General features: G+C 31.3%; 1 protein-coding gene and 1 long non-coding RNA gene across 6 annotated transcripts in view; one reads left to right on the forward strand and one right to left on the reverse strand.

Moving 5' to 3' along the window:
* Positions 1-17,721, forward strand: part of LOC135137851 (vinculin) — a 56,705-nt gene extending 38,984 nt beyond the window's left edge. For all 5 annotated transcript variants that reach the window (XM_064067605.1, XM_064067603.1, XM_064067604.1 and 2 more), the window contains 2 exons: positions 10,830-11,163; positions 17,090-17,721. In XM_064067605.1, the coding sequence (XP_063923675.1) occupies positions 10,830-11,163; positions 17,090-17,262 (507 nt within the window). In that variant the 3' untranslated portion in view covers positions 17,263-17,721. The remainder of the gene's footprint in view (positions 1-10,829; positions 11,164-17,089) is intronic.
* LOC135137852 (uncharacterized) lies at positions 17,719-18,454 on the reverse strand. Its single transcript, XR_010281947.1, has 3 exons — positions 18,218-18,454; positions 18,021-18,163; positions 17,719-17,972 (listed from the first exon to the last, which is right to left on the reverse strand). It is a non-coding gene; the product is annotated as an uncharacterized LOC135137852 (long non-coding RNA).
* Between the last annotated feature and the right edge of the window lie 1,285 nt (positions 18,455-19,739).

Consider the following 19,739-nt stretch of genomic DNA (forward strand, 5'->3'; position numbering starts at 1 on the left):
TCACCCCTGGAAAAAAAAAATAAAAGAATGTTGGGGGCCCGTGATGTTATATTTAAAAACAGAAAAATTTATTTAATCTTGGAGGCTCCTTTTGTTATGAAAGAAATTTACAAACTTTTTTTTTGAAAATTTGAAAGAATTTTGGGGTCTACATTTATTTTATTTATTTATTGATTTTTTTTAAACACAAAAAATCTCAGGGGTTCGTGCTAATAATTTTTGAAAACATTGAAAGAATTTAAAAAAATGTCGGGGAACTCTAAAAATTTTTTTTTAAGAATTTTGAAAAATCTTGAGAACCCTTCTTTTTTAACACTTGAAAAAATCTAGGGGGTTCCTGTTGTATTATTTTTGAGAAAAATTGAAATAACTGTTTTTTTTTCCTGGAAAATTTAATATAACCCCGGAGGCCCTTTAGTTTTGAAAGAATAAAAAAAATCTGAGGAACCTGAAATTTCGTTTTTAGAAGAATTTGAAAGGATCTGAAGAACTCGACGTTTTTTAACACTTTTTTGGGATTCCTGCTATATTATTTTTGAAAAAAATTTTATAAAGAACCCTTGGGAATGTTTGTTCCATTTTTGAGAAAATTTGGAAGAATCTTGAGGCCTTCTAATATTTTTTTTAACATTCGAAAAAATTCCAAGGTCCTGCGCTATTATTTATGAAAAAAAGTGAATCAATGTGGAAAAAATCTCACGGGAACCCACTTTTTTTTAATTTGAAAGTATTTTGGGGACTCTACAATTTTTTTTTTTGAAAACAAAAATTCTCAGGTATTCGTGCTAATAATTTTTGAAAAAAACTATAAAGAATGCCCATGGTATTTTATTTTTTGAATCAATTGAAGAGGTCTCGGGGATCCATTTTTTTTAACACTGGAAAAAGTCTCGGGGGGGTTCCTATTGTATTATTTTTGAAAAAAAATGCAAACAAATTTAAATAACCCCTGGAAAATTTGAAGGGATGTCGGGGCTCTTACGTTTTTGGGGATCTTTGGTGGTCCATTTTTGAAAAAAAATTAAAGAATCTTGGGGCCCGCTGGTATCTTTCTAACACTCAAAAAAATCCCGGGGGTCCTGCTCTATTATTTTTGAAAAAAAATGAATGAATGTCGGGGTCCCTGGTGTTTTATTTTTAAAATAATTTGAAAGAATCTTTGGGCCTCTGGTGTTGTGTTCCTTAAAAAATTTGATATAATCTCGGGGGACCCTTTTGTTTTGAAAAAATTCCAAAAAATCTTGAGGAACCCTGAAATTTTGTTTCCGGAAAAATTTGAAAAGATCTTTTGAATACTTGAAAAATCTGGGGAGTTCCTTTCCTGTTGTATTATTTTTGAAAAAAATTGAAAGAATGTTGAAGGTTCTTGGCGTTGTATTTTTGTAAAAATTTGAAAGAATCTTAAGGATCTGTGGTATTTCATTCTGAAAAAAAAAAAAAACGTTTTTTTTTAACATTTGATAACATTTCAATGGTTCCTGCTGTATTGTTTTTGAAAACAACTGAAATAATCTCTGCTGTTTTTTTTTTTTTTTTTTTGAAAAAGTAAAGAATGTCCGTGATCTGTGGTGTTTTAGATTTTTTAAAAAGTTTAAAAGAATCTTGAGAGCCTCTGGAATTTGGTCTTGAAAAAAATTTATATAATCTCGAATGCTCCTTTTATTTAGAAAGAATAACTTCAAAAATCTCGGAGAAATCTGAAATTAATTTTGTTTTTGGAAGATTTTGAAACGATTTTGGGCACCCAATCATTTATTTATTTGTTCTTTTGAAAACACGTGAAAAAATCTCGGAATTCCTGCTAATTCTGTTTGAAAAAAAAAAAATGAAAGAATGTTAGGGGTCCGGAGTGTTATATTTCTGAAAAAAAAAGATATAATCTCGGAGGCTCTTTTTGTTTTGAAAGAATTTCAAAAAATCTCAAGGAACCTGTTTTTTTTTTAAGAATTTGAAAGAATTGTGAGAACCTACTTTTTTTTTTCTTTTTTGAAACCATCTCGGGGGTTCGTGCTAATTATTATTAAAAAAAATTATAAATAATGTCGGGAGTCGTGGGGTTCTATTTTTGACAAAAATTTGACAAAATCTCGGGGGCCTTTTTGTTTTAAAGGAATTTAAAAAAATATCTAGGAACCCTACGTTTTTGTTAACATTCAGAGATCTATGTTCTATATTTTTGAAAAAAAAATCGGTTGTCTGTAAAGTCGGTTTACTGACGATAGTTGAACGTGACAACGTCTTAAGAAAATACTGATGGAATGGTACCATTTTTCAAAAGAAAATTTTAATTTCATTTGTTTAATAGATTTGTATGTATATAGAGAAGGAGGTAATTAGAAATCACAATGAAATTGATCAAGTTAGATTTATTTATACGCATAAATACAATTATGTCAATTTTTTTAGTTTAATGTGTCTTGAAAACATTGACACTACATTCACTTTTCACTGCACTTGATACTCGACCAAAACATGTCAATGTACTATAATATAGCAGCTGTCCACGCAGACGCATCGCTCACTCAAGTAGGAGAGAGACGGATGGCGAACGCTGCCGAACGCGAAGGCCGATTGTGCCTCTACGCAGACGCATCGCTCACTCAAGTCGGAGAGAGACGGATGGCGAACGCTGCCGAACGCGAAGGCCGATTGTGCCTCTTTGTCGCTCGTTCCGCGTTCTCGCTTGCACTTCAAGCCTTACATGGGACGCCTCAGAGCGAGGTAACGCCGCATGAGTCATGCTTTTTCGTGCGTGCAGCCGGCTCCATCGATTTATAAGACGTTGTCACGTCAAAAATTGAAAGTATCTTGAGAGCCTCTGGTGTTTTGTTCTTGAAAAAAATTTATATAATCACGAAAGCCCCTTTTGTTTCGAAAAAAATTCAGAAAGCCAAAGGAGAGCCTGATCTTTTTTTTAAGAATTTAAAAGAACCCTACAATTTTTTTTTTTTTTTTAAATATAAAGAATGTCGGGGGTCCGTGGTGTTCCATTTTTTGAATCAATTTTAGAAGCCTAGAGAAACCATGGTGTTCTATTTTTGAAAAGATTTGGAAGAATGTTGAGGACTCTGGTGTTTTGTTCCTGAAACAAATCAATATTTTAAGAAAATTTCAAAAAATGTCGGGGACCATAAAATTTTTTTGAAAAAATTTGGAAGCAACGTGAAAACCCTACTTTTTTTAAACACTTGAAAAAATCGAGAGGTTCCTGTTGTATTCTTTTTGAAAAAAAATGGAAGAATGTCGGGAGTTCCTAGTGTTTCATTTTTGAAACAGTTAAAGAAACCTTGGGGATCTTTGATGTTCTATTTTTGAAAAAAATTCAAAGAATCTTGAGAGACTCTGGTGTTTTGTTCCATAAAAGAATTTATATAATCTTGGAAGCCCCTTTTGTTTTGAAAAAATTTCAAAAAAATCTAAGGGGTACCTATTTTTTTAAGAATTTGAAAAATGTCAGGAGTCGGTGGTGTTTAATTATTTGAATCAATTGAAGAAGTGTTGGGGAACCATAGTGTTCTATTTTTGAAAGAAACTGAAAGAATGTCGAAGCCTCTGATGTTTTGTTCCCGAAAAAAAAAATCTCGGAGGTCCCTTTTGTTTCGAAAAAAATTTAAAAAATGTCGGAGGACTCTAAAATTTTTTTTGGAAAAATTTTTTAAACCCTATTTTTTTAAAACACTTGAAAAAATCTCGGGGTTCCTGTTGTATTATTTTTGAAAAACATTAAAAGAATGTCGGAGGTCCGTAGTGTTTCATTTTTGAAACAGTTAAAACACCTTGGAACAATTAAAACACCTTGGGAATCTTTGGTGTTCTATTTTTGAAAAAAATTGAAAGAATCTTGAGGCCCTCTGTGGTATTTTGTTCTTGAAAAAATTTGACATAACCTCGGAGACCCCTTTTGTTTTAAAGTAATTTAAAAAAAATCCAAAGACCGTATGTTTTTTTTTAACTCCCAAAAAATCACGGGAGGCATTTTTGTTCTGAAAGAATTCCGAAAACTCTTGAGGAACCCTTAAATTTTATTTCTGGAAAAATTTGAAGGGATCTTGGGGATGTTATCGCGAAGGTTCTTGCTGTATGATTTTTGAAAAAAATAGAAAGAATGTCGTGGATCCCTGGTGTTACATTTTTTAAACAATCTCGGTGTACTATTTTTGAAAAAAGTTAAAAGAATCTTGAAGACATTTTGATGTTTTATGCCTCAAAAATTTGGATATTAACTTAGATGTTCCTTTTGTTTTGGAAGGATATCAAAAAACCTCTGGGGCCCTGAAATTTTGTTTTTGGAATAATTACAAAAGATCTTGAAGGGTTTTTTTTTAATATTTCAAAGAATCTCGGACGTCTGTGGTGTTCTATATTTAAAAAAAAATTGAAAGGATCTTTAGAACCTCTGGCATTTCGTTCCTGACAAGTGGTGTTTTATTCCTGAAGAAATTTAATAATATAATCTGGGAGGCCTCTTTCGTTTTGAAGATTTTAAAAGAATCTTGGGGGACTCTACACTTTTTTTAACACTTGAAAAAATTCCAAGGGTACCTGATGTAATATTTTTTCAAAAATTGAGACATTATCGGGGGTCCCTGCTGGTATTCTATTTTTGAAAAAAAATAACCTTAAGGGCCTCTGGTGTTTTGAACATGAAAGAATCGCGGGACTTTCTGGTGTTTTATACATATTTGAAAAAAATTGAAAGAATCTCGGGGACTCTGGGAATATAGATAACTCCTAATAAAAGTTGGCACTTGGATGACAGATAGAAAAGATTTTTTTCATATTTAAGAAGTATGATCGACCATCGATAAAAATGAGGAAAAGCAGGGACACAATTTGTTGAGAAACTGCTAATTTCGATGTGTCATTCGAACGAGGATTCTGGTATTAATAATTAAGTATGATTTAAATATAGATCTATTAAGGGGACCACTGAATAAATGGTAATAATTAAGGTTCCGTAGCTATCGAATAGCTTAAAAAAATCGCTGTATTACATCAGCTTGACAATCAGGACCAGTTTCTGATGAATAAATTGACTAAACCATAATATTAAGGTAAAAATATCAAGATTACTCAAAAATTTTAGTATCTACGACAAGTTTCAACGCTCGAATATTTTTTTGTTGAAGCAATATTGTCATTATTAATTTTGTTTTTGAAAGTTCATTTTTAATTTTGTCAACTCTGTAAAATCGTTACAAAACACCCCAACTCAATCCGAGCCATTTATTTTTCCACAATTTATTATTTAGTAAACTTCCATAAGGTCGATGCAAAAACGCCTCTTTTTACCAGAAATAAAAACCGCACTGATTATCGACTTGCCGATAACCGGCAGCATTTTCTTTCATTTATCTACCATCGTTTAACCGCAACGTGTGTACGAACTTGAGTGCGTTTTCACCCAAAAATCTCAGCCGAAATGTCTTCCAAACCAACAACCCCGACCGAGAACCCTCCGGAGAAGCCGTCAGAGCCATCAAAGCCATCAGAGCCATCGACGCCGGAAGTTACGGATTTGGCCCTGGTGAAAGCGTTCGAGACTCCGGACGAGCGCCTCCAGGGCTGCGTGGCCAGGATGATGCAGCTGCTGGACGTCATGTCCAAGGAGCTGGACAAAATGAAGGAGGACAGGGAGTTCATCAAGAAGGAAGTCGAGCGCCTGAAGATAGAAATCGACGAGAAGACGGCCATGCACGAGAAGGAGAAAGAGAAGAAAGCTAAGGCGAAGACGGTGAGCAAGGGGACCGACCCGAAGAAGTCCTCCGAGAAGGAGGAAAAGAAGGCCGAGAAGGAAGAAAAGAAGGCCGAGAAGGAGGAAAAGAAGGCCGAGAAGGAAGAAAAGAAGGAGTGAAGCGGTGAACGGGTGTGCATTTGAGTTCATTTTTTGTATTAGTTGCATTTTGAAATAAATAATGATCATGTCATGAACTCGATTTATTTGTTCTTGGAATAAATGATACTAAGAGTTTTGTGTGGCGTTTCGCAGCCAAGTAACTACATTTCAAGAGCGCCGCTTTATGTGTTGCCAATATTTCGACCCTGAAGTGTAATGAAAAATGTCCAGCTTTTTCAAAAAATTGCGAAATTTGATTTTGCGAATTTTATTTTTTATGAAAATCCCTGTAAGTTAAAATAAAAATATAGTCGAGTCAAAGAAGCGTAAAATCGCCGAAACCTCGTAATTCTCAGAAACAGATGCGATTCTGATTTTTTTTTTAACACTTGAAATAATCTCGAGGGTCGCTGTGTTTTATTTTGAAACAACTGAAAAAATCTCGGAAATCTGTTTTCCATTTTTTTTTTTAATTAAAGAATCATGAGGGTCTTTGGTGTTCTATTTTTGAAAGGTTTGAAAGAATGTTGAGGGCCTGTGGTGTTTTGTTCTTGAAATGTTTTTATATAATTTCAGAGATCCCTTTTGTTTAAAAAAAAAACTCAGAAAATCGAGAGAAACCCTGATTTTTTTTTTAAACACTTGAAAAAATGTCGGGGTTCTGGTATTTCATTTTATAAACATTTTGTTTTTTTTTCCTGAATTCTGAAAAAATTTCGTATCTCGGAGGCCCCTTTTGTTTCAAAAGAACTTGGGGAATTTGAAATTTTGTTTTTGGAAGAATTAAACAGATCTTGGAGGATCTTCTGGGTACAGGAAAAAAACAAATTGTTTCTAAAATAAAATACCAGAACCGCCGACATTTTTTCAAGTGTTTAAAAAAAATTGATATAATCTCAGGAACGTTAATTTTTGTTTGTTGAAGGGTTTGACAAGACCCTACGATTTTTTTAAACATGAAAAATCTCGGGGTTCCTGCTAATTATTTCAGAAAATCCCAGGGGAGCCTGATTCTTTTTTGAAGAATTTTTAACGATCTTGGGAACCCCACTTTTTTTAAGCACTTGAAAAAATGTCGTGGTTCTGGTATTTTATTTTAGAAACACTTTGTTTTTTCCCGAATCCTGAAAAACATTCTTATCTCGGAGGCCCCTTTTGTTTCAAAAGAACTTGGGAAACTTGAAATTTTGTTTTTGGAAGAATTAAACTGATCTTGGGGGATCTTTGGTTTTTTTTAAACACTTGAAAAAATCCCGGGCGTTCACACTGTATTATTTTTGAAAAAAACTGGGTCGGTGTGTTTTATTTTGAAAAAGCTGAAAACATCTGGGGAATCTGTTATTTTATTTTTATTTTTTTTTCTTTAATAGGGTCTTGAGGGTTTTTGATGTTTTATTTCAGAAAAATTTGAACCCTACTTTTTTTTAAACACTAGAAAAAATGTCGGCGGTTCGGGTATTTTATTTTAGAAACAATTTTTTTTCCTGAACCCAGAAAAAAATTGATATAATCTCGAAGGCCCTTTTGTTTTGAAAGAATTTCAAAAAATCTGAGGAACCTGAAATTTTGTTTTTGGTAAATGTTTTTTAACACCTCTTTGGGACTCCTGCTTGGTATTAAAAAATAATAAAAGAATGTAGAGGGTCCCTGGTGTTTTATTTTTGAAACAATTGAAGAAACCTTGGGGATCTCTGGTTTTCCATTTATTTATTTATTTTTTAATTGAAAGAATCTTGACGCCCTCTGATATTTTGTTCCTATAAAATAATTGATATAATCTCAAAGTCCCTTTTGTTTTGAAAGAATTCCAAAAATTCTTTAGGCACTCTGAAATTTTGTTTTCAGAAAAATTTGAAAGGAACTTGGTAACCGATTTTTTTTTTAAATACTTGAAAAAATTTCGGAGGTACCTACAATTTTGAAAAAATCCACCATTGAGAGTACGAAAATTGGAGAAATTAAAATATCCAGAAATCCAGAGATTGAAAAATTTCCAAAACTTGAAAAATTTTAAACTTGAAAAATCGAGAAATCTAAAAATTATAAAGTCGAAAAATTGCCAAAATTCGAAAAACGAGATGTCAAGAAATCACATAAAATATCGAAAAATTGAAAACTGAAAAATTGGAAAATTCCAAAACTGAAGTGACGAAAAATTGAGAAATCGATAAATTGAAAAATCGAAACATTAAAAATTGGAAAATCTAAAACCAGAAAAGTCGAAAAATTGAAAAACCGAGAAATATCAAAATATTCAAAAATTGAAGCATCACAAAATCGAACAATTGTAAAATCCAGACACTGAAAGACTCCCAAAATTGAAATGTTGAAAAACTGAGAAATCGAAAACTTGAAAAATCGAGAAATCTAAAAATCGAAAAGTCGAAAAATTTTAAAAATCAAAAAACGAGATGCCAAGATCTCGCATAAAAAAAATTTAAATCGCAAAAGTAATCTCGCCTCTTTTGTTTTGAAAGAATTTCAATAAATCTCGGGAACCTCATTTTTTTTTTTTTTTTTTTTAAGAATTTTGAACGATCTTGGCAACCCTACTTTTTTTAAACAGTTGAAAGTGTCAGGGGTCCCGGTATTTTATTTTTGAAACAGTTTGTTTTTTTCCTGAATCCTGAAAAAAATTCACATAATCCCGGATGCCTTTTTGTTTTGGAAGAATTTAAAAAAATCTGAGGAACCTAATTTTTTTTTTTTTTTTTGAAGAATTTGAAAGGATCTGCGGGACTCTACGTTTTTTTAACAGCTTTTTGGGATTCCTACTTGATATTTAAAAAAAATAAAATAAAGAATATCGGGGGCCCTTGGTGTTTTATTTTTGAAAGAATTGAAAAAACCTTGGAGCCCTCTGGTATTTTGTTCCTGAAAAAATTGACTATAATCTCAAAGGCCCCTTTTGTTTTGAAAGAACTACAAAAATTCTTGGGGAACCCTGAAATTGTGTTTTCAGAAGAATTTGAAAGGAACTTGGGACCGTACTTTTTTTTTAAATACTTGAAAAAATTTCGGAAGTTCCTGTTGAAAGGATGTTGGGGACCCTACGATTTTTTTAAAATCGATGAATTAAAAAATCGAGAAATCGAAAAATTAATCTTGAAAAATCGAAAAATTGAAAATTCAAAAATTTCAAAATGGATAAATCGAAAAAGAAAAAAACTAAAAGATCAAAACTTTGAAAGGTCGCCGAATCCATAATTGGGAAAACCAAAAAATCAATTAATTAACACAGAAATCAAAAAATTGAAAATCCAACACTGATTATATCGAAAAATTGAAAATTAAGGAGTTGAAAACTTGAAAAATCGAGAAATGGAAAAACCGAAAAATCGAAAATACGAAAAATTGGGATATCCGGGAATTATTATACTTATAATTTTGAAAAAATCCACCATTGAGATTAGGGAAAATTGGAAAATCGAAAAACCGAAAAATATCAAAATATTCAAAAAGTGAAACATCGAGAAATCGAAACATCAAAAGATCGAGAAATTAAATTATCCAGAAAGTGAAAAATCCAGAGACTGAAAAATTTCCAAAACTGAAATGTTGAAAACTTGAAAAATCTAGAAATCTAAAGACGGTAAAGTCGAAAAATTTTAAAATTCGAAAAACAAGATGTCAAAAACCGCTTAAAAAAATCAAAAATTGAAAAATCAAAAGTTAAAAAATTGGAAAAATCGAAAAATTCCAAAACTGAAGTGACGAAAAATTGGGAAATCGAAAATTGAAAGATCGAAAGATCGAAAATTGGAAAATCGAAAACCAGAAAAGTCGAAAAATTGAAAAACCCAGAAATATCAAAATATTCAAAAAGTGAAACATTCAGAGATCGAAACATCAAAAAATCGAATAATTGTAAAATTCAAAGACTAAAAGATTCCCAAAATTGAGATGTTGAAAAACTGAGAAATCGAGAAATCTAAAAATTAAAAGTCGAAAAATTTTAAAAATGGAAAAACGAGATGTCAAGATCTCGCATAAAAAATTTAAAAGAGTGTCGGGGATCCCGGTGTTTTATTTTTGAAACATTTGGAAAAATCTGGTGAATCTCTGATGTTCCGTTTTTTTAAAGACTGCAAGAATTTGGAGTGTCCCTGGTATTGTATTCCAGAAAAAAAATAATATTTTCTCGGAGGCCCCTTTTGTTTCAAAAGAATTTCAAAAAACGTGGAGAACTTGAAATTTTGTTTTTGGAAGAATTGAACGGATCTTGGAGGACCTTACGTTTTTTTTTTTAAACACTTGAAAACACTCGGGCGTTCCTACCAAATATATTATTTGGAAAATAAACCGAAAATAATCTCGAGGGTCGCTGTGTTTTATTTTGAAAAAACTGAAAAAACCTCACGAATCCCTGTTCTATTTTTTTAAATTTTGAAGGTCTTTGGTCTTTTATATCTGACAAAATTTGTATCATCTCGGGCGCCCCTTTTGTTTTGAAAGAATTTCAATAAATCTCGGGAACCTCAATTTTTTGATTGAAGGATGTGTCAGGATTTTGGGGACCATACGATTTTTTTTTGACGAAAAGTGTCGGGGATTCGTGCTAATTATCTTTGAAAAATATATATAAATAATATCGAGAGTTTTTGAAAAGATCTAAGATGTTAAGGGCCTGCAATGTTTTGTAAGTGAAAAAAAATAATATAATTTCAGAGGTTCCTTTTGTTTTGAAAAAAGTTCAGAAAATCTCCAGGACCTTGAATTTTTTTAAAAAGAATTAGGAACGATTTTGGGAACCCTACTTTTTTTAAACACTTGAAAAATTGTCGGGGTTCTGGTATTTTATTTTAGAAACAGTTTGTTTTGTTTTGTTAACGTTCGGACAAAATTCTTCATTTTACGGAAATTCTGTAGCCTACTAGTCCTAATTATGTCATAAAATTTTAGTATACATTTAAACTGACATATAACAAGATTTCGCAAGAACTCCCAAAGATTCCAACCGCAACAAATCGTAACAAAATTCCATTTTGCGTAGGTGGCCGCCCACAGCCTCCACCACGAAGTCCGCCAATGGTCCGCCAAAGACAACGAACTCATCGCCGCCGCCAAACGAATGGCCGTGCTCATGGCACGCCTCTCCGAACTCGTACACAACGACGACAAGGGCAGTAAAAGGGAACTGATTGCCACTGCCAAAGCCATAGCTGATGCCAGCGATGACGTCACGCGCATTGCCAAGCAACTGGCTCGAGAGTGCACAGACAAGAGGATCCGCACCAACCTGCTGCAGGTCTGCGAAAGAATCCCCACGATTGCCACCCAACTCAAGATTCTCAGTACCGTCAAAGCCACGATGTTGGGTGCACAAGGTGAGTTGTGTGTGTTAATTGTAATGTCGTGAATCGCTTTGTAAATAACAGCTCTGTTTGTATGCTTACGTAGAGAAGGGAAAGCCCAAGAAAGGTTTGCTAGCACAATTATACAAATTTTACTGTTTTAAAGCGGATTTGGGGAGGTTCTGAGGCGTCTTGCGTGATTAAAGCGGGACACCAAAATTAGGGTTCGGCTTTAAATTCGATTTTTTAGTCCAAATGTTTTTAGTTTGGAGCGGAGCTAAAGCGAGGGATTAAGGCACTCCAGGTACCAGGACAAAGGTTGTGGCTATTTTAACGGACTTTTTCAATTGTGTGCCAAAATCGTAATTTGTGTTAATTTTACAATTTTTAAAATTCTTTATATAGAATAACCGCATTTTTTACACACGTGGACGGTTCAGAACCTTACCATTGTTTAAGTATATTATAGTTGGACAACCTAATACAAATTTTACTTCGCCTAAATAGTGAGCTTTAGGACAAGGAATCCAGGGGGCGTGGGACAAATTTTTCGTCAACGCGCATTTTCACTACAGTGAGCCAACGTATTAGGTTTATTTTACTCTAAATCAGATGGCGCCATCAAACATTAGCAAAGGCAAACACCCTTCACTCTGCTCTTATACGAGGAGTTATCCATAAATCCATAATTAACATTGTTCCGTAAACAGTAATGTGTATAAACATATATGTACAAAATATGAAAATATACTTGACATAAAAAATATGAAGCAACGCGTTGTAACGTGATAAGAAAGAATTGAATTTAAATGAATTTGACGCATATTTTTATTTGACTATATCTGAAGACTGACAGAAACTTTCCAAGGGTTTTTAAACTGGTATAATTGTTTAGTTTTACAAGATTAAAGTAAAACAAGATTTTAATTAAAATTTAGATTCGTGGTGTTACAAAAATATTAACACAAAATGAAAATATATGTTCAAAGTAAATAACAGAATGACATAAACTTTCGGCGTTAACATTACAAATAATTACAAGAGAGAAAAAAACGCATTAAGAACTTAAGAGGCATGTTTGTAATATCGAGTTGTTAAAGGCTGCTTTGAAGACTGTTTGTTTCTATGAAAAACAATTGCTGTTATGGGACATTTTGGTAGATTTTGTTCCAAAAATACGAGGTAACTAATTGTTTCTTGAACTAGTTTCCGTAACTTCTAAAATTTAAAAAGAATACGCCGTTCTGCTGTAATAAAATCTAGAATAAGGTCAAAATCACACTAATATTACATCTGATTTTGTTAACCACAAGAATATAATTTACATTAAAATAAGTTACAGACATTGTTTGAAATGTTAATTATAGTTCGAAAACAAGATAAAATAAATAAATAAATAAATAAATAAATAAAATGTGCAGTTTATAAACTTCAGAATTTTAGTATAAAAATAATCATGTTTGAAGCTTTATTTCGTCTGTTCCATTTTATTGGGTGTATTGGGCCCCTCTCGGGATATAACACCGACATCATTGCACTGACCCAACGTTCTTCAACCGATGTGATGATTTATTACTTCCGTTATGCTGGCCCTACACACAGCGATTTGGTTTTCGGATTTTCGGCTAGATCTGCACAGTTAACTCTTTGCGCACTGCACACTGACATAGAGTATTTTATTCACGCGAGCATCAAAAATATTACGCCGAAAGCACTTCTTCAAGTGTTATTTTTTTTAAGATGTCATATTTGTCAGCGTTTCCAAAATTTTCTTCTTTGCACAGGTTAACTAATTTTTCGTAAATCGCATTTTAAAATTTTTGTTATTGTATTTTTTACTTTTTAATTTTCTAAGGCATGAAAAAATCCCATATAGGTTTCTATGAATTTATTAACGAAATCAACTGATAACTTGCGCGCCATTTTGTGTTAATTAATAGCAATAGTGATTATGATAATTTTATAATTATCATTTTAATGAAATTGTGTTCTTCACTTCGCGAACGACAGCAAACAATTTAAAATTACCGCTAGTCAAGCACCTGAAAATCCATCTCTCCCAAATATGTCTTTCTTGGCACGATTTGTAATCCGAAGTCTCCCTCCACATGCAATTTTTCGTCGCCTGAGAACTTGTTTGATCTACAGAGCAAAGCACACTCAGGCCAATATCGGCTTTAAGCGATTTATCTATAAACCGATAGTCCTTAGAGTTGAAGTGATACACATCCACCACGAAGAACTAACCCATTTCGACCATTGGACTTTACAACGAATAAGTGAACAAAGTTCTTGAACATCTTAACGATTTAATACATAATGTTCCCGAATGACAAAATTTACATTTCAAATTGTATTATCAAATTACACTCTCCAAAATTTGTCACGAACAATGAAATGACGCAATCTCCAAATTTTACAATAGTAAAATTGTAGTTTCGCCCCGTTTACGGTTTATGCATCCGTGTCGAGTTTTCACTTTAGACGTCAAGATTTTTGGAAAAAAAAATCAACATTTTCCAATTTATAATGTTATGTATTTAAATTTTAAAAAGTAGAATAGTCCTGATCTTGTGATTTATACCTAAATACGCTATTGGAATTTTTCGGCTTGTCGATTTCTCGATTTTTCAACTTTAAATGTCTCAATATTTCAATTTTGGGCTTTTCCGATTCCTCCATTCCTTAAATTTTCTATTTCTCGATTTTTTTATTTTTCGATTTCTCAATCTTACGATGTTTCAATGATACGATTTCTCAATTTTTGTCCTCTTCAATTTTACGGTTTTTAAATATTTCGATTTTTCAATTTTTCAAATTTTCACGTTTCTAAATTTTCAGTTTGCCGATTTCTAAAGTATTTTTTTTATTTGTCCATTTCTGGATTTCCTAAAGTTTCGATTTTTCACAACTTCAATTCCTCAATTTTTCGATTTTTTAAGATTACGATTTTTCAATTTTGCTTTTTTAGATTTTCGATTTCTCAATTTTCCAATTTTTTAATTTCTCAATTTTTTGAATATTTCTTTCAGTTATGAAATTTTTCAATATTTCTATTTTTCGACTTTTCGATTTTTTAATTGATGGATTTTTTTTGATTTCTCGCTTTTTTCCTTTTTGGATTTTCAATTTATTGTAAACTTTTCAATTCTGGGACTGTTTAATGTTTCGATTTCTCAATTTTTAAACTTTTCGATGTTTTAATATTTCATTTTTTAAAATTCTAGGTTTTTCGATATCTCGAGTTTTCAGTTCTTCTATATTTCAATTTTTCATTTTTCGATTTTTTGAATTTTAATTTTTGATTTTCCAGTTTTTCTTTTTTAAAATTTTTCGATTATTCAATTTTTTAATTTCTCAATTTATCGAATTCAGATGTTTCGTTGTTTTGATTGTTCAATTTTTCAATTTTTAACTTTCCTTTTCGGCTTCCGACTCCTCAATTTCTCGATCCTCCGATTTTTCGATTTCTCGAAGTCTCAGTTTTTGAATTTTTCGATGTTTCGATTTTTGGATTTCTCGGTTTTTCGATTTTTTTCTTTTGAGCTTTTCAATTTCTGGATTTTCCAATTTTTCAACGTCCCAATTTTTCAATTTTTCAAATTGAATTGGATCTCTCGATTCTTCAATTTTGCGATTTTTTGACTTTTCAGTTCTTCAGTATTTAAATTTTTGAAATTTTCAAATTTTTGCGTTAAATTTTCAGTTTTCTGATTTCTCAATTAATCTATTTTTGATTTTCCCACTTCTCAAAGTTTCGATTTTTCAGTTCTCAATTCTTCGATTTTTCGACTTCGCTTTATTGGTTTGTCGATTTCTCAATTTTTGGATATTTCTTTCAGTTTTGATATTTTTCAATACTTCGATTCTTTCATTTTTCGACTTCTAGATTTTTCTATTTTTTATTTTTGGATTTTCAGTTTTTTGTTTTTTATTTCAATTTCTCAATTTTTCAACTTTTTCATATTTTAATTTTTAAATTTCCAGATTTTTCAGTTTCTCGAGTTTCCAGTTCTATATTTTAATTTTTTAAATTTACGAATGTTTAAATTTTTTGAGATCTCAATTCATTGAGATTCGGATGTTTCGATGTTTTGATTATTCAATCTCGCTTTATGAATTTTTCCATATTTAAGTTTTCGATTTTTCGATTTTGGCCTACTTCGGTTTCTCAATTTTTTGATTTTTCGACTTCTCGATTTTTCGACTCCTCGTTTTTTTTTGTCTTTTGATTTTTCGATTTCTCGATGTCTCAATTTTTGAATTTTACAATGTTTCGATTTTTCGATTTGTTGGTTTTTCGATTTTTTGCTTTTCGGTTTCTCGATTTTTCGATGTTTCGATTTTTGATTTATCCGATTTTTCAATTGTCCAATATTTAAATTCTCGACTTCTCGATTCGTTGATTTTTCAGTTTTTCGATTATTAAATTTTAGATTTTTATTTTTATTTTTGATTTTTTGCTGTTTGGATTTCTCCATTTTTCAGTTTTAGGATATTTTAACTTTTCAGTGTTTTAAATTTTTGATTTTTCGATTTTTTAGTTCTTCAATATTTTTTTATTTTTCAAATTTTGACGTTTCTGAATTTTTAGTTTTCGGATTTCTCAATTAATCTATTTTTTTATGTTCCCATTTCTCCACTTCCTAAAGTTTCGATTTTTCAGTTCTTCAATTTTTCGATTATTCAGGTTTTTGATTTTTCAATTTTTTAAGTTTGCGATTTTTAGACTCTGCTTTTTTGGCTTTTCTGTTTCTCAATTTTTTAATTTCCTAATTTTTTTGATATTTCGTTCAATTTTGTGATTTTTCAGTTTTTCGATTTCTCAATTTTAACTTTTCGATTTTTAAATTATTAACTTTTTTCGATTTTTTGAATTTTCAGTTCTTCTATATTTCAATTTTTCAATTTTCGGAATTTTTAAATTTTCGATTGTCCAATTTTTTTTTATTTTTCGATTTTCCAATTTTTCGATGTTTCGATTTTTGAATTAACCGATTGTTCAATTTCTCGATTTTTAAATTTTAGATTTTCCAATTTTAATTTTTTTGATTTTTTTATGTTTCGATTTCTCGATTTTACAATTTTCCCATATTTGAATTTTTCAGTGTTTTAAATTTTCGATTTCGAGGATTTACTGTGTTACAGTAGTCATCAGTCATTACTCATCAAGAACGATTATTGCTGTGCGTTAAAATGCCTACATACTGATAAGCACGTACATACAAGACACATTTAAGGCTGTTTTAGTATAATTTTTGCAATTTTAAATTTATTTCTTGATGTCTAAATCGTATATATTTAAATGGTGATGAATATTTTGTGATACAATATTAGGATAAAATGCATTTTAGTTTCAAAAATAATATGTATTTAATGATTTGACTACTGTTAATAAAAAAAATACGTAAGAAGATGTTCATATTGAATTAATTTGGTGTTCATAGTTTGATGATAATCCATAGTTATTCTGGAGGCAAATTAATTGACTTGTTACTTATTAATTAAAGTAGTCGTCGTTTAATTTCGTATACCTTTAAAGTGGACGAAGGGACGCATATTTGTTAGCCATGCAGTTCATGGATAATAGGTATACCGCGATAATATTAAATTTTTGTTACCTTAACCTTGAAACAGGTATGCACTACATATAGATATATTACAGTAAAGTCTTCAACACGTACGTTTGCTTATTTTGTGACTGCTCCCCGTACAACGTACTGATTAATACGTCCGTTTACTACCTTATCGACATCACGTGCTTACGGACTATTTTTACCCCCTTTCGTAAGGTACCGCCACTTCATAGTGAAGCGAGTGAGATGTAAAATATATATTCATTCTTTTCTACATGGGAAAGTGATTGTCCGTATAGGTTGTCCAACTATAATATACTTAAACAATGGCCTTACCTAGCGAGCTCCTTGGAGTGTTTTACTTAACGTTTGTGTGTCTTTAGGGTCCGAGGAAGACCGCGAAGCCACAGAAATGCTGGAAGGCAACGCCCAGAATCTCATGCAGAGCGTGAAGGAGACGGTCCGAGCCGCCGAGAGCGCAAGCGTCAAGATCCACGCGCAGACGCACGGCAAGCTTAGGTGGGTACGAAGACAGCCGTGGTATGCCTACGCTTAAAAAAATAATAATCTCTTTGGTTGTTTAATTATTGTCGATCGATACTGTGTTCAGTTTTGTTAAGTTAACACGTCGATAACAAACGAGGCGGTTGCGACGCAAGGTCGCGATCGTCACTAATTAATCCTCTATAGTTATTAGGAAAACTTGCCTTAGTGGAATATGATAGTTATTTTTCTATGCTTTACCGAGTAAGGAGATATATATGGAGAGTATTTATATAAAGTGCAATAGTGCCAAATTTTATTTTTAAGTATATGTCTATAGCCATGATTGTTATTATTTGAGAGTACAATCCTATCTGAAGCAATACCCATGGCTTGAACTTGTTAAAGTGCTTAAATATTTAAAAGGTTGCTTTCAATGTTTTTATTTCTAATATTATTAATTTTTTTAACTATTTTATTTGTATTTGGAATGAATTTTATGTAACGGATTAATAAATTTGTTTATATTTAAGGTGGGTGAGAGTTTCGTCGCCCTTTTACACGTTCCTTCCTTCTCCTTTAAGTCTCCATGATATTAAAAATTTCGTGACAGGATAGTTTCAACAGGATGGTGCTACTGCTCATGCAACTACATATTTATTATGACTATTTTACCATAAACATCATCTTTTTCGACAAAATGGTAAGAGGCATTTGTACAAACAGAGTCAGAACTATTGACACCAAAAAGGAAAGCACTATTGTGGTCAGTATATCACAACACTGAAATCATACAGTTAACTAACACAGTTTTACTACAGAGCGACTCACCATAATGTAAGCGGAGGTGTATGAAGGCTGCATCTTTAAACCAGCACTTAACATGGCAATTGTATAGTGTACAACGTAAGCATTGTAAGATAAATTAGCCATGAGCTGGTAACGACGATTTTCAAACAATTTTTTAAAAATACCTGAAATCGAAATTATAACATATTATTACGCGAAAAAATTAAAGAAATACAAACCTCCATGCCCTTGAGACATACCAAAGATCGTAGATGCCACACCGATAGAGAATATTGTTTGGTATAAACAATATTGCAAACAATTTATTGTTTGTATAGTAGTCGCTCATCGAGTAAAAAATATAAATCAGTACCGAAAGTGGAAAAAAAGAAAGACAGATTATCCACGCAGCCAGTACGTGAGACTAAAAATACAATAATCGGAAAAAAGTGTCATTCCATATGAAAAAACCAAATTTGAACAAAAATTATGGTTTTTGATGTTTATGAAAAAAATTTATGATTTCTCAGGTAACCAGTGTGCCATTTTTAAATTCCTATTATGATTGCTTGAGGCATCTCTCAATTCTTCGAGTTTTCAACTTTCATTTTTTCAATTTTCCAAATTTTGACTTTCAATATTTAAATTTTTCCATTCTTCGATTCTTTAAATTTTCATTTTTTTTCAAATTTTCGATTTGCAGTTTTTCGTTTCGGTTTTTTGTTTGCTGTATTTTTACAATTTTTCGGTTTTATAATTTGTTTTTCAGTATTTTCCCTCTTTTTTGATTTTTAGACTTCTAATTGTACGATTTTTCAGCTTTTCGAATCCAAAAAATTACAAAATGTTAAACTGAAAAATAAAAAATGAAAAAGCGAAAAGAAAAAGTGAAAAATTGAAGAAACGAGAAACTAAAAAATCGAAAAAAAGAAATATTGTAAACTATACTTAATATGATCAAATTTAGAGTGCCCCAACATCTGACTAGGATTAAGTCTCTATTTTATATTGATTTTGCCGCAACTAATTATGTTAAAGCTTCACCTTTACATGAAATTTTGAATGTTTCTAACTTGTATTACAATGAAATTGATTTCTTTTGTTATGCTTCATTCAACTCTTTTAAACATAAATTACGAATTCTTCTTCTTATGTAGGTAATTATAGGTGTGTGTATTTTTTACTCTATGTATCCTCCTTCTTTGTAAATCCATGTACTTAAAGCTATTTTGGCGTTGAAATAAAGTATTATTATTATAAAGAAATCGGAAAATCGTGACATCCAAAAATTTCAAAATTGAAAAATTTAAAAATGGAAAACGGAGGAACTGAAAAATCAAAGATTGAAAATTTGAAAAATTGAATAAACTAGAAATTGTGATAAATAAATAATAAATAAATAAATAAAGTTTATTGCCCAACAGAACTACACATTCCAGTTACAGGACAATTATAAAGAGTATAAAAACAATGACAACAATTCAGAATCAAAGAAAATAACAAATTAATAAATTAAATGCATAAATAATCAAAGATCTCAATATAATGAAACATAAGAACAGTAACTTAACTTAAATAAAATTAAAATAGAAATAAATGAATGAATGAATAAATTAAAGCCGAAATAAATACCTACATTTATCTGCAATATCAAAAATCAAACACACAATCTGTAAATCTAGGCATATACATCAAGAAATAAATAACTTAAATTAAAATACAACAGTATGAAAACCATATCTGAAAGTAAAGTGTAAACTA

The sequence above is a fragment of the Zophobas morio genome, unplaced genomic scaffold (assembly GCF_036711695.1).
Source record: "Zophobas morio isolate AGI-343-1 ecotype UQ-CSIRO unplaced genomic scaffold, CSIRO_AGI_Zmor_V1 ptg000030l, whole genome shotgun sequence".
NCBI lineage: Eukaryota > Metazoa > Arthropoda > Insecta > Coleoptera > Tenebrionidae > Zophobas > Zophobas morio.